Source organism: Salmo salar, chromosome ssa19, assembly GCF_905237065.1.
Source record: "Salmo salar chromosome ssa19, Ssal_v3.1, whole genome shotgun sequence".
Taxonomy (NCBI): domain Eukaryota; kingdom Metazoa; phylum Chordata; class Actinopteri; order Salmoniformes; family Salmonidae; genus Salmo; species Salmo salar.
Genome location: NC_059460.1, coordinates 81,827,121 through 81,839,884, shown reverse-complemented (window position 1 = coordinate 81,839,884; position 12,764 = coordinate 81,827,121). Strand labels below are relative to the sequence as shown.

Sequence of the window (12,764 nt, the reverse complement as noted above, 5' to 3'; positions counted from 1 at the left end):
CCCTGAATCACTGACTTGGTTTACAGGATTAGATCTTACAGATGTTTTCTTTTACCTTGCTCTGTCTCCCTATTCCCCATAGTGCTCTGGTCAAGACTAGTGTAATTTATAGGGAATATGGAGCCTTTCGGGACGCACACTTGCTCTGTGAATGTTTTATTTTGAGACTGAAGTTTGTGCTTTATGAAATCGCTACATATTTTGGTGTGTTTAGTAATATAGTGATCCATGTGTATAAACACTGCAATGTTTAAAACGTCAGAATGACGTGACATAAATGTATCCAACGTTTTATAGCAGACAATATTTTGTGTGGAAAGGTTTTGCTTGAAAAAGTGAGATGCTTAATCTGAATGGAATTACCTGGTGTTTTAAATGTTGAGTTGAATATACACTGCTCAAAAAAATAAAGGGAACACTTAAACAACACATCCTAGATCTGAATGAAAGAAATAATCTTATTAAATACTTTTTTCTTTACATAGTTGAATGTGCTGACAACAAAATCACACAAAAATAATCCATGGAAATCCAATTTATCAACCCATGGAGGTCTGGATTTGGAGTCACACTCAAAATTAAAGTGGAAAACCACACTACAGGCTGATCCAACTTTGATGAAATGTCCTTAAAACAAGTCAAAATGAGGCTCAGTAGTGTGTGTGGCCTCCACGTGCCTGTATGACCTCCCTACAACGCCTGGGCATGCTCCTGATGAGGTGGCGGATGGTCTCCTGAGGGATCTCCTCCCAGACCTGGACTAAAGCATCCGCCAACTCCTGGACAGTCTGTGGTGCAACGTGACGTTGGTGGATGGAGCGAGACATGATGTCCCAGATGTGCTCAATTGGATTCAGGTCTGGGGAACGGGCGGGCCAGTCCATAGCATCAATGCCTTCCTCTTGCAGGAACTGCTGACACACTCCAGCCACATGAGGTCTAGCATTGTCTTGCATTAGAAGGAACCCAGGGCCAACCGCACCAGCATATGGTCTCACAAGGGGTCTGAGGATCTCATCTCGGAACCTAATGGCAGTCAGGCTACCTCTGGCGAGCACATGGAGGGCTGTGCGGCCCCCCAAAGAAATGCCACCCCACACCATGACTGACCCACCGCCAAACCGGTCATGCTGGAGGATGTTGCAGGCAGCAGAACGTTCTCCACGGCATCTCCAGACTCTGTCACGTCTGTCACGTGCTCAGTGTGAACCTGCTTTCATCTGTGAAGAGCACAGGGCGCCAGTGGCGAATTTGCCAATCTTGGTGTTCTCTGGCAAATGCCAAACGTCCTGCACGGTGTTGGGCTGTAGGCACAACCCCCACCTGTGGACGTCGGGCACTCATACCACCCTCATGGAGTCTGTTTCTGACCGTTTGAGCAGACACATGCACATTTGTGGCCTGCTGGAGGTCATTTTGCATGGCTCTGGCAATGCTTCTCCTGCTCCTCCTTGCACAAAGGCGGAGGTAGCGGTCCTGCTGCTGGGTTGTTGCCCTCCTACGGCCTCCTCCACATCTCCTGATGTACTGGCCTGTCTCCTGATAGCGCCTCCATGCTCTGGACACTACGCTGACAGACACAGCAAACCTTCTTGCCACAGCTCGCATTGATGTGCCATCCTGGATGACCTGCACTACCTGAGCCACTTGTGTGGGTTGTAGACTCCGTCTCATGCTACCACTAGAGTGAAAGCACCGCCAGCATTCAAAAGTGACCAAAACATCAGCCAGGAAGCATAGGAACTGAGAAGTGGTCTGTGGTACCCACCCTGCAGAACCACTCCTTTATTTGGGGTGTCTTGCTAATTGCCTATAATTTCCACCTGTTGTCTATTCCATTTGCACAACAGCATGTGAAATGTATTGTCAATCAGTGTTGCTTCCTAAGTGGACAGTTTGATTTCACAGAAGTGTGATTGACTTGGAGTTACATTGTGTTGTTTAAGTGTTCCCTTTATTTTTTTGAGCAGTGTATATATATATATATATATATAGTCACTGGTAATGTAGTCACTGGTAATGTACTAGAGTTTATCAATATATATATATATACTTTTTTTACTCTTTTCCTCCTCAATTTCGGGGTATCCAATTGGTAGTTACAGTCTTGTTTCATCTCTGCAACTCCCGTATGGACTCGGGAGAGGCGAAGGTCGAGAGTCGTGTGTCCTCTGAAACACAACCCAACCAAGCCGCACTGCTTCTTGACACACTGCCCCCTTTAACCCGGAAGCCAGCCGAACCAATGTCTCGGAGGAAACACCGTACACCTAGCGACCGTGTCAGTGTGCATTGCGTCCGGCCCGCCACAGGAGTCTCTAAAGCCCGATGGGAAAAGAACATCCCTGCCGGCCAAACCCTCCCCTAACCCGGACGACGCTGGCCCAATTGTACGCCGCTCCATGGGTCTCCTGTTCGCGGCCGGCTGCGACAGAGCCTGGACTCAAACCAGGATCTCTAGTGGCACAGCTAGCACTGCGATACAGTGCCTTAGACCGCAGCGCCACTCGAGAGGCCTGAGTAGAATATATATTTTAAAATTATATACCACCCTTCCTACCTGTTGTTGTATATGATCCCATTCCTACTTGTTGTATTTGACCCCATTCCTACCTGTTGTTGTATATGACCCCATTCCTACCTGTTGTTGTATACGGCCCCATTCCTACCTGTTGTATATGACCCCATTCCTACCTGTTGTATATGACCCCATTCCTACTTGTTGTATTTGACCCCATTCCTACCTGTTGTTGTATATGACCCCATTCCTACCTGTTGTTGTATATGACCCCATTCCTACCTGTTGTTGTATATGACCCCATTCCTACCTGTTGTTGTATATGACCCCATTCCTACCTGTTGTTGTATATGACCCCATTCCTACCTGTTGTATATGACCCCATTCCTACCTGTTGTTGTATATGACCCCATTCCTACCTGTTGTTGTATATGACCCCATTCCTACCTGTTGTTGTATATGACCCCATTCCTACCTGTTGTATATGACCCCATTCCTACTTGTTGTATATGACCCCATTCCTACATGTTGTATATGACCCCATTCCTACCTGTTGTTGTATATGACCCCATTCCTACCTGTTGGTGTATATGACCCCATTCCTACCTGTTGTATATGACCCCATTCCTACCTGTTGTATATGACCCCATTCCTACCTGTTGTATATGACCCCATTCCTACCTGTTGTATATGACCCCATTCCTACTTGTTGTATATGACCCCATTCCTACCTGTTGTTGTATATGACCCCATTCCTACCTGTTGGTGTATATGACCCCATTCCTACCTGTTGTATATGACCCCATTCCTACCTGTTGTATATGACCCCATTCCTACTTGTTGTATATGACCCCATTCCGACCTGTTGTTGTATATGACCCCATTCCTACCTGTTGTTGTATATGACCCCATTCCTACCTGTTGTTGTATATGACCCCATTCCTACCTGTTGTTGTATATGACCCCATTCCTACCTGTTGTATATGACCCCATTCCTACTTGTTGTATATGACCCCATTCCTACCTGTTGTAAATGACCCCATTCCTACCTGTTGTTGTATATGACCCCATTCCTACCTGTTGGTGTATATGACCCCATTCCTACCTGATGGTGTATATGACCCCATTCCTACCTGTTGTATATGACCCCATTCCTACCTGTTGTATTTGATCCAATTCCTACTTGTTGTATATGGCCCCATTCCTACCTGTTGTTGTATATGACCCCATTCCTACCTGTTGTTGTATATGACCCCATTCCTACCTGTTGGTGTACATGACCCCATTCCTACCTGTTGTATATGACCCCATTCCTACCTGTTGTATATGACCCCATTCCTACCTGTTGTTGTATATGACCCCATTCCTACCTGTTGGTGTATATGACCCCATTCCTACCTGTTGGTGTATATGACCCCATTACTACCTGTTGTTGTAAATGACCCCATTCCTACTTGTTGTATATGGCCCCATTCCTACCTGTTGTATATGACCCCATTCCTACCTGTTGTATATGACCCCATTCCTACTTGTTGTATATGGCCCCATTCCTACCTGTTGTTGTATATGACCCCATTCCTACCTGTTGTTGTATATGACCCCATTCCTACTTGTTGTATATGGCCCCATTCCTACCTGTTGTTGTATATGACCCCATTCCTACCTGTTGTTGTATATGATCCCATTCCTACCTGTTGTATATGGCCCCATTCCTACCTGTTGTATATGACCCCATTCCTACTTGTTGTATATGGCCCCATTCCTACCTGTTGTATATGACCCCATTCCTACGTGTTGTTGTCTATGGCCCCATTCCTACCTGTTGAATATGACCCCATTCCTACCTGTTGTTGTCTATGGCCCCATTCCTACCTGTTGTATATGGCCCCATTCCTACCTGTTGTTGTATATGACCCCATTCCTACTTGTTGTATATGGCCCCATTCCTACCTGTTGTATATGACCCCATTCCTACCTGTTGGTGTATATGACCCCATTCCTACCTGTTATTGTATTTGACCCCATTCCTACTTGTTGTATATGACCCCATTCCTACCTGTTGTATATGACCCCATTCCTACTTGTTGTATATGGCCCCATTCCTACCTGTTGTATATGACCCCATTCCTACCTGTTGGTGTATATGACCCCATTACTACCTGTTGTATATGACCCCATTACTACCTGTTGTATATGACCCCATTCCTACCTGTTGTTGTATATGACCCCATTCCTACCTGTTGTATATGGCCCCATTCCTACCTGTTGTATATGACCCCATTCCTACCTGTTGTATATGGCCCCATTCCTACCTGTTGTTGTATATGACCCCATTACTACCTGTTGTTGTATATGACCCCATTCCTACCTGTTGTATATGACCCCATTCCTACCTGTTGTATATGGCCCCATTCCTACCTGTTGTATATGACCCCATTCCTACCTGTTGTATATGGCCCCTTTCCTACCTGTTGTTGTATATGACCCCATTCCTACTTGTTGTATATGGCCCCATTCCTACCTGTTGTATATGACCCCATTCCTACCTGTTGGTGTATATGACCCCATTCCTACCTGTTATTGTATTTGACCCCATTCCTACTTGTTGTATATGACCCCATTCCTACCTGTTGGTGTATATGACCCCATTCCTACCTGTTGTATATGACCCCATTCCTACTTGTTGTATATGGCCCCATTCCTACCTGTTGTATATGACCCCATTCCTACCTGTTGGTGTATATGACCCCATTACTACCTGTTGTATATGACCCCATTCCTACCTGTTGTATATGGCCCCATTCCTACCTGTTGTATACGACCCCATTCCTACCTGTTGTTGTATATGACCCCATTCCTACCTGTTGTTGTATATGACCCCATTCCTACCTGTTGTTGTATATGACCCCATTCCTACCTGTTGTTGTATATGACCCCATTCCTACCTGTTGTATACGACCCCATTCCTACCTGTTGTATATGACCCCATTCCTACCTGTTGTATATGACCCCATTCCTACTTGTTGTATATGGCCCCATTCCTACCTGTTGTATATGACCCCATTCCTACGTGTTGTTGTCTATGGCCCCATTCCTACCTGTTGAATATGACCCCATTCCTACCTGTTGTTGTCTATGGCCCCATTCCTACCTGTTGTATATGGCCCCATTCCTACCTGTTGTTGTATATGACCCCATTCCTACTTGTTGTATATGGCCCCATTCCTACCTGTTGTATATGACCCCATTCCTACCTGTTGGTGTATATGACCCCATTCCTACCTGTTATTGTATTTGACCCCATTCCTACTTGTTGTATATGACCCCATTCCTACCTGTTGGTGTATATGACCCCATTCCTACCTGTTGTATATGACCCCATTCCTACTTGTTGTATATGGCCCCATTCCTACCTGTTGTATATGACCCCATTCCTACCTGTTGGTGTATATGACCCCATTACTACCTGTTGTATATGACCCCATTACTACCTGTTGTATATGACCCCATTCCTACCTGTTGTTGTATATGACCCCATTCCTACCTGTTGTATATGGCCCCATTCCTACCTGTTGTATATGACCCCATTCCTACCTGTTGTATATGGCCCCATTCCTACCTGTTGTTGTATATGACCCCATTACTACCTGTTGTTGTATATGACCCCATTCCTACCTGTTGTATATGACCCCATTCCTACCTGTTGTATATGGCCCCATTCCTACCTGTTGTATATGACCCCATTCCTACCTGTTGTATATGGCCCCTTTCCTACCTGTTGTTGTATATGACCCCATTCCTACTTGTTGTATATGGCCCCATTCCTACCTGTTGTATATGACCCCATTCCTACCTGTTGGTGTATATGACCCCATTCCTACCTGTTATTGTATTTGACCCCATTCCTACTTGTTGTATATGACCCCATTCCTACCTGTTGGTGTATATGACCCCATTCCTACCTGTTGTATATGACCCCATTCCTACTTGTTGTATATGGCCCCATTCCTACCTGTTGTATATGACCCCATTCCTACCTGTTGGTGTATATGACCCCATTACTACCTGTTGTATATGACCCCATTCCTACCTGTTGTATATGGCCCCATTCCTACCTGTTGTATACGACCCCATTCCTACCTGTTGTTGTATATGACCCCATTCCTACCTGTTGTTGTATATGACCCCATTCCTACCTGTTGTTGTATATGACCCCATTCCTACCTGTTGTTGTATATGACCCCATTCCTACCTGTTGTATACGACCCCATTCCTACCTGTTGTATATGACCCCATTCCTACCTGTTGTATATGGCCCCATTACTACCTGTTGTATATGGCCCCATTCCTACCTGTTGTTGTATATGACCCCAATCCTACCTGTTGTTGTATATGACCCCATTCCTACCTGTTGTATATGGCCCCATTCCTACCTGTTATTGTATATGACCCTATTCCTACCTGTTGTATATGACCCCATTCCTACCTGTTGTATATGACCCCATTCCTACCTGTTGTATATGACCCCATTCCTACCTGTTGTTGTATATGACCCCATTCCTACCTGTTGTTGTATATGACCCCATTCCTACCTGTTGGTGTACATGACCCCATTCCTACCTGTTGTATATGACCCCATTCCTACCTGTTGTATATGACCCCATTCCTACCTGTTGTTGTATATGACCCCATTCCTACCTGTTGTTGTATATGACCCCATTCCTACCTGTTATTGTATGTGACCCCATTCCTACCTGTTATTGTATATGACCCCATTCCTACCTGTTATTGTATATGACCCCATTCCTACCTGTTATTGTATATGACCCCATTCCTACCTGTTATTGTATATGACCCCATTCCTACCTGTGTTGTATATGACCCCATTCCTACCTGTTGTTGTATATGACCCCATTCCTACCTGTTGTTGTATATGACCCCATTCCTACCTGTTGTTGTATATGACCCCATTCCTACCTGTTATTGTATATGACCCCATTCCTACCTGTTATTGTATATGACCCCATTCCTACCTGTTATTTTATATGACCCCATTCCTACCTGTTATTGTATATGACCCCATTCCTACCTGTTATTGTATATGACCCCATTCCTACATGTTGTTGTATATGACCCCATTCCTACCTGTTATTGTATATGACCCCATTCCTACCTGTTATTGTATATGACCCCATTCCTACCTGTTGTATTTGATCCCATTCCTACCTGTTATTGTATATGACCCCTTTCCTACCTGTTGTATATGACCCCATTCCTACCTGTTATTGTATATGACCCCATTCCTACCTGTTGTATTTGATCCCATTCCTACCTGTTATTGTATATGACCCCATTACTACCTGTTGTATTTGACCCCATTCCTACCTGTTGTATATGAACCCCATTCCTACCTGTTTCCAGTCTTCTCTTGTTCCAGCAGTTTGAGGATGGACTTCCCATCCATGTCTGGAGGTGTATCAAGCCCAGCCATGTGCAGTATGGTGGGGGCCAGATCAATGTTCAACACCAGCTGAGGATTACTGGGGAGGAACAGTACAACAACGTCATCAACACCAACAGACACAAACAATGCTTGGCACTCAGCATTAGGAGATGGATTGGGGGGTAACTCCCTGCAACAGACTAGCGCCAGGTCCACTGGGTGTACTTGTACATCAAGCGACCTCACGCTACTGAATAACAGACACAGGAGATAGAGAAACAGGCTCCTACCCTATGGCTCATTCTGGCTTGGACAAGGCTTACTTACACTGCTCCAGGCTCGACGTTGGGCCCGCGGAGGAAGAAGGGCACTCTGATGTCAAAGTCGTAGGGCATGGACTTCCCCTTGACCAGCCCAAACTGGCCGATGTGGTAGCCGTGATCAGCTGTGTAGATTATGTAGGTGTTGTCCAGTTCCCCACTCTCTACCAACATCTCATATACCTGGGGGGGGGGTATATGAGATGCAAAAAAGACCACAGATGACAACTGGTTTGTTGCAGATTGTAAAATTATAAGGAAAAAACTTAGAACACTATCAAACCAAAAGCACAGAGACTCAAATAATGGTGAATTACGCCTTCATTACTGTGAGACTGTAAAACTCTATAAACGTACACTCAGAACCAAAAAAAGCACAGACCAACAGCAAGCAGCTGACACTAATTGAGGAGTCCATAAACACAAACAACGTCTGGCAAAATTGGAAAAAAATAAAAAAAATCACAAGAGGAATTAGCGATACAAAATGGTGACATATGGACAACCCATTTTAAAACTCTACAACACTGTTCGAATTGACACAAACGCAGAACAACGCCAAATTCATGAGAAGTTGAATGGATTAGAAAAAGCTATAAAGGACAATCAAAACCCATTGGACTCCCCAATTACTGACCAGGAGCTCTATAAGAAACTTCAGGCCCTCAAATTTAAAAAAGCATGCGGACCTGATGGCATCCTAAATGAGATGCTCAAACTCACTAGTGCCCTGACATCTGGAAGCAAGGACTCATAACCCCAATCTTTAAGAATGGAGACAAATTTGACCCTAACAATTTGTGTGAACAGTAACTTGGGGAAGGTTTTCTGTAGTATTATAAATGCAAGAGTTCTAAACTTCCTTAATAAGCACAATGTCTTGAGTAAAAGCCAAATTGGATTTATACCAAAACATCGCACGACTGATCATATTTACACCCTACACATCCTGATAGATAAACATATCCACCAAAATAATACCAAAATATACGCTTGCTTTATCGACTTCAGAAAAGCATTTGATTCTATTTGGCATACAGGACAGTTCTACAAAGTTATTGAAAGTGGTAAAACATATGACATAATTAAATCAATGTACATTGGCAATACGTGCAGCCTGAAAATTGGCAAGAAAATAACAGAATTCTTTAACCAGGGGCGGGGCCTTCGCCAGGGTTGCAATCTGAGCCCTGCACTCTTCAATATTTACATCATCGAATTGGCCACTATTCTAGAAAAATCCTCAGCCCCTGGTGTTAGTCTCCACAATTCAGAAGTTAAATGCCTACTCTTCGCAGATGACTTATGCCTGCTGTCACCCACAGCACATGGCCTACAGCAGAGCCTGGACCTGCTAGAGCAGTACTGCCAGACCTGTGCCCTGGCAGTAAACCCCAAAAAGACTAAAATAATGATTTTACAGAGAAGATCCAGATCTCAGGGAATTAGACCAAAGTTCTGCACACACTACAATTACTTAGGTTTAAAAATAAGCTCAACTGGACACCTTAATGAGGCAGTGAATGAACTGAGAGCAAAAGCACGCAGGGCATTCTACGCCATTAAAAAACTAATTAAAATTGAAATACCTATTAAAATTTGGCTAAAACTAATGGAATGTGTCATTGAACCAATTGCTCTTTATGGCAGTGAGGTTTGGGTTCCACTTGCAAAATAAGATTTCATCAAATGGGACAAACATCCCATTGAAAGGCATGCAGAGTTCTGTAAGATTCTCCTACATGTCCAGAGGAAAACTACAAACAATGCATGCAGGGCAGAATTAGGCCAATATCCACCAATAATAAAAACTCAAAAAAGAGCAATTAAGTTTTGGAAACATCTAAAATACAGTGAACCCCTCTCATATCATTACCAAGCCCTGCAATGCCAAGAGCTGAGCAAAGAAAAGTGTCCCCTCATCCAGCTGGCCTTGGGGCTGAGTTCACAAACCTGTTCTACTAACACATTGAAGCCTCAGGACCAGAACACCCAATCAATCAGAATAAACCAAATTACAACACAGTCAAAACAAAACTACATTGTTTATTGGGAAACACAAACACAAACACAAAGCAAAATGCAGTGCTATCTGGCCCTAAATCGACAGTACACCATGGCTAAATATTTGACCATGGTTACTGATCAAAACTTTAGAAAAACCTTGACAAAGTACAGGCTCAGTGAGCACAGCCTTGCCATTGAGAAGGGTAGACACAGGAAAACCTGGCTCCCTGTAGAGGAAAGGCTGTGTAACCACTGCACCACAGCAGAACCTGAGACGGAGCTGCATTTCCTGACAAAATGTCAAAAATATAAAACAATTAGAGAGTGTCATTTCCCCAAATTTGAAACCCTTATTCAAGGTTTTAAAGACCTCTCTGATGAGGATAGGCTACCCGTCCTGTTGGGGGAGGACGCAGAGAGCTGTGGGTTGGCAGCGCACTACATTGCTGCCTGCCATAAGTTGAGGGACAGTGTCTGACAGACCAATAAACCTGCACATGTCCTCTACTGTATGCTTATTGTTATTGTTGAATGTATGGTTATTCTGACCCTTGGTTATTGTTGTTACTGTTGTCCCGTTGACAATATTTATTCTTATTGTTTCATATTGTAAATATCCAAAATAAGCTTTGGCAATATGTACATTGTTACGTCATGCCAATAAAGCAAATTGAATTGAATTGAATTGAGAGAGACAGAGAGAAAGAAAGACACAGAGAGAGAGACAGAGCAAAAGAAAGACAAAGAGAGAGCACAGAGAGAGAGAGAGACAGAGCAAAAGAAAGACACAGAGAGAGAGAGACAGAGAGACAGAGAGAGAGAGAAGACACAGAGAGAGAGAGACAGACAGAGAGAAAGAAAGAGAGAGAAAGAGAGAAAGAAAGAAAGACACAGAGAGAGAGATAATTAAGATAAACTCTTTATGACCCCACTCTAAATAATGATAATGGTATTTTGAAAGAGAAAGGCGACCATCAGTAGCATTATTGGAATCCACACTGACCAATGAGAGGAGATGAGCTCATAGCGATGTGAATTGACTAATTAATAAACAAAATGGTGGCGACAAATCCTCTTACCTTCTGTACAGAGTCATCCACTGACATGAGTGTTTGCAGTCTCTTTCTGTGCAGGAAGTTAGTGAACTCCATGTGGATGGGTCTCATGGGCCCGGTGTACTGCATGATCCAGTGTTTATCCATGTTGGGGGCGTAGTTATAACTGGGGGTGCTGCGGAGACGACAGGAGAGGAGACAAGCAATGGTTACAAACAAGGCCTGTCTGTCGATACAGCGAGTGTGGGGGAGAGGGGACTTATGGGATTGGTGTGAGCTATAACAGGGGGTGCTGCGGAGATGACAGGAGACACCCAAAACTTTGTTGAAAATCTTATTTTGACCCATTGTGTGTTTTATTTTTTTTTATCTCAGTGGACATAAAGAAGAAGACACTATTGAAAAAATGATGTTACAATATAGAGGCCATGAAATAAACAGAACCTGTCTTAAAGAGGATCAGAACCTGTCTTGAAGAGAAGCAGAACCTGTCTTGAAGAGGAGCAGTACCTGTCTTGAAGAGAAGCAGAACCTGTCTTAAAGAGGATCAGAACCTGTCTTGATGTGAAGCAGAACCTGTCTTGAAGAGAAGCAGAACCTGTCTTGAAGAAGACCTCTTGAAGAGAAGCGATGTTTAAATGTGAAGCAGAACCTGTCTTGAAGAGAAGCAGAACCTGTCTTGAAGAGGAGCAGTACCTGTCTTGAAGAGAAGCAGTACCTGTCTTAAAGAGGATCAGAACCTGTCTTGAAGAGAAGCAGAACCTGTCTTGAAGAGAAGCAGAACCTGTCTTGAAGAGAAGCAGAACCTGTCTTGAAGAGGAGCAGAACCTGTCTTGAAGAGAAGCAGAACCTGTCTTGAAGAGAAGCAGAACCTGTCTTGAAGAGAAGCAGAACCTGTCTTGAAGAGAAGCAGAACCTGTCTTGAAGAGGAGCAGAACCTGTCTTGAAGAGGAGCAGAACCTGTCTTGAAGAGAAGCAGAACCTGTCTTGAAGAGAAGCAGAACCTGTCTTGAAGAGAAGCAGAACCTGTCTTGAAGAGGAGCAGTACCTGTCTTGAAGAGGAGCAGAACCTGTCTTGAAGAGAAGCAGAACCTGTCTTGAAGAGAAGCAGAACCTGTCTTGAAGAGAAGCAGAACCTGTCTTGAAGAGAAGCAGAACCTGTCTTGAGGAGAAGCAGAACCTGTCTTGAAGAGAAGCAGTACCTGTCTTGAAGAGAAGCAGAACCTGTCTTGAAGAGAAGCAGAACCTGTCTTGAAGAGGAGCAGAACCTGTCTTGAAGAGAAGCAGAACCTGTCTTATTAAAGAGAAGCAGAATCTGTCTTGAAGAGAACCAGAATCTGTCTTGAAGAGAACCAGACTATGAGGTCATGTGAGAAGCAGTCTGTGGGTTCTACCCTTCTGTCCCCTGTGTTTATCTATCA

The 12,764-nt window shown here is 44.0% G+C and overlaps 1 protein-coding gene across 1 annotated transcript in view; it reads right to left on the bottom strand.

The window, feature by feature from the left end:
- Window positions 1-12,764, bottom strand: part of LOC106579714 (extracellular sulfatase Sulf-1) — a 109,599-nt gene that overhangs the window by 35,185 nt on the left and 61,650 nt on the right. The window contains exons 7-9 of the mRNA XM_045702807.1: window positions 11,368-11,518; window positions 8,289-8,464; window positions 7,930-8,058 (exon numbers count right to left, since the gene is read on the bottom strand). Coding sequence (XP_045558763.1) covers window positions 7,930-8,058; window positions 8,289-8,464; window positions 11,368-11,518 — 456 coding nt within the window. The remainder of the gene's footprint in view (window positions 1-7,929; window positions 8,059-8,288; window positions 8,465-11,367; window positions 11,519-12,764) is intronic.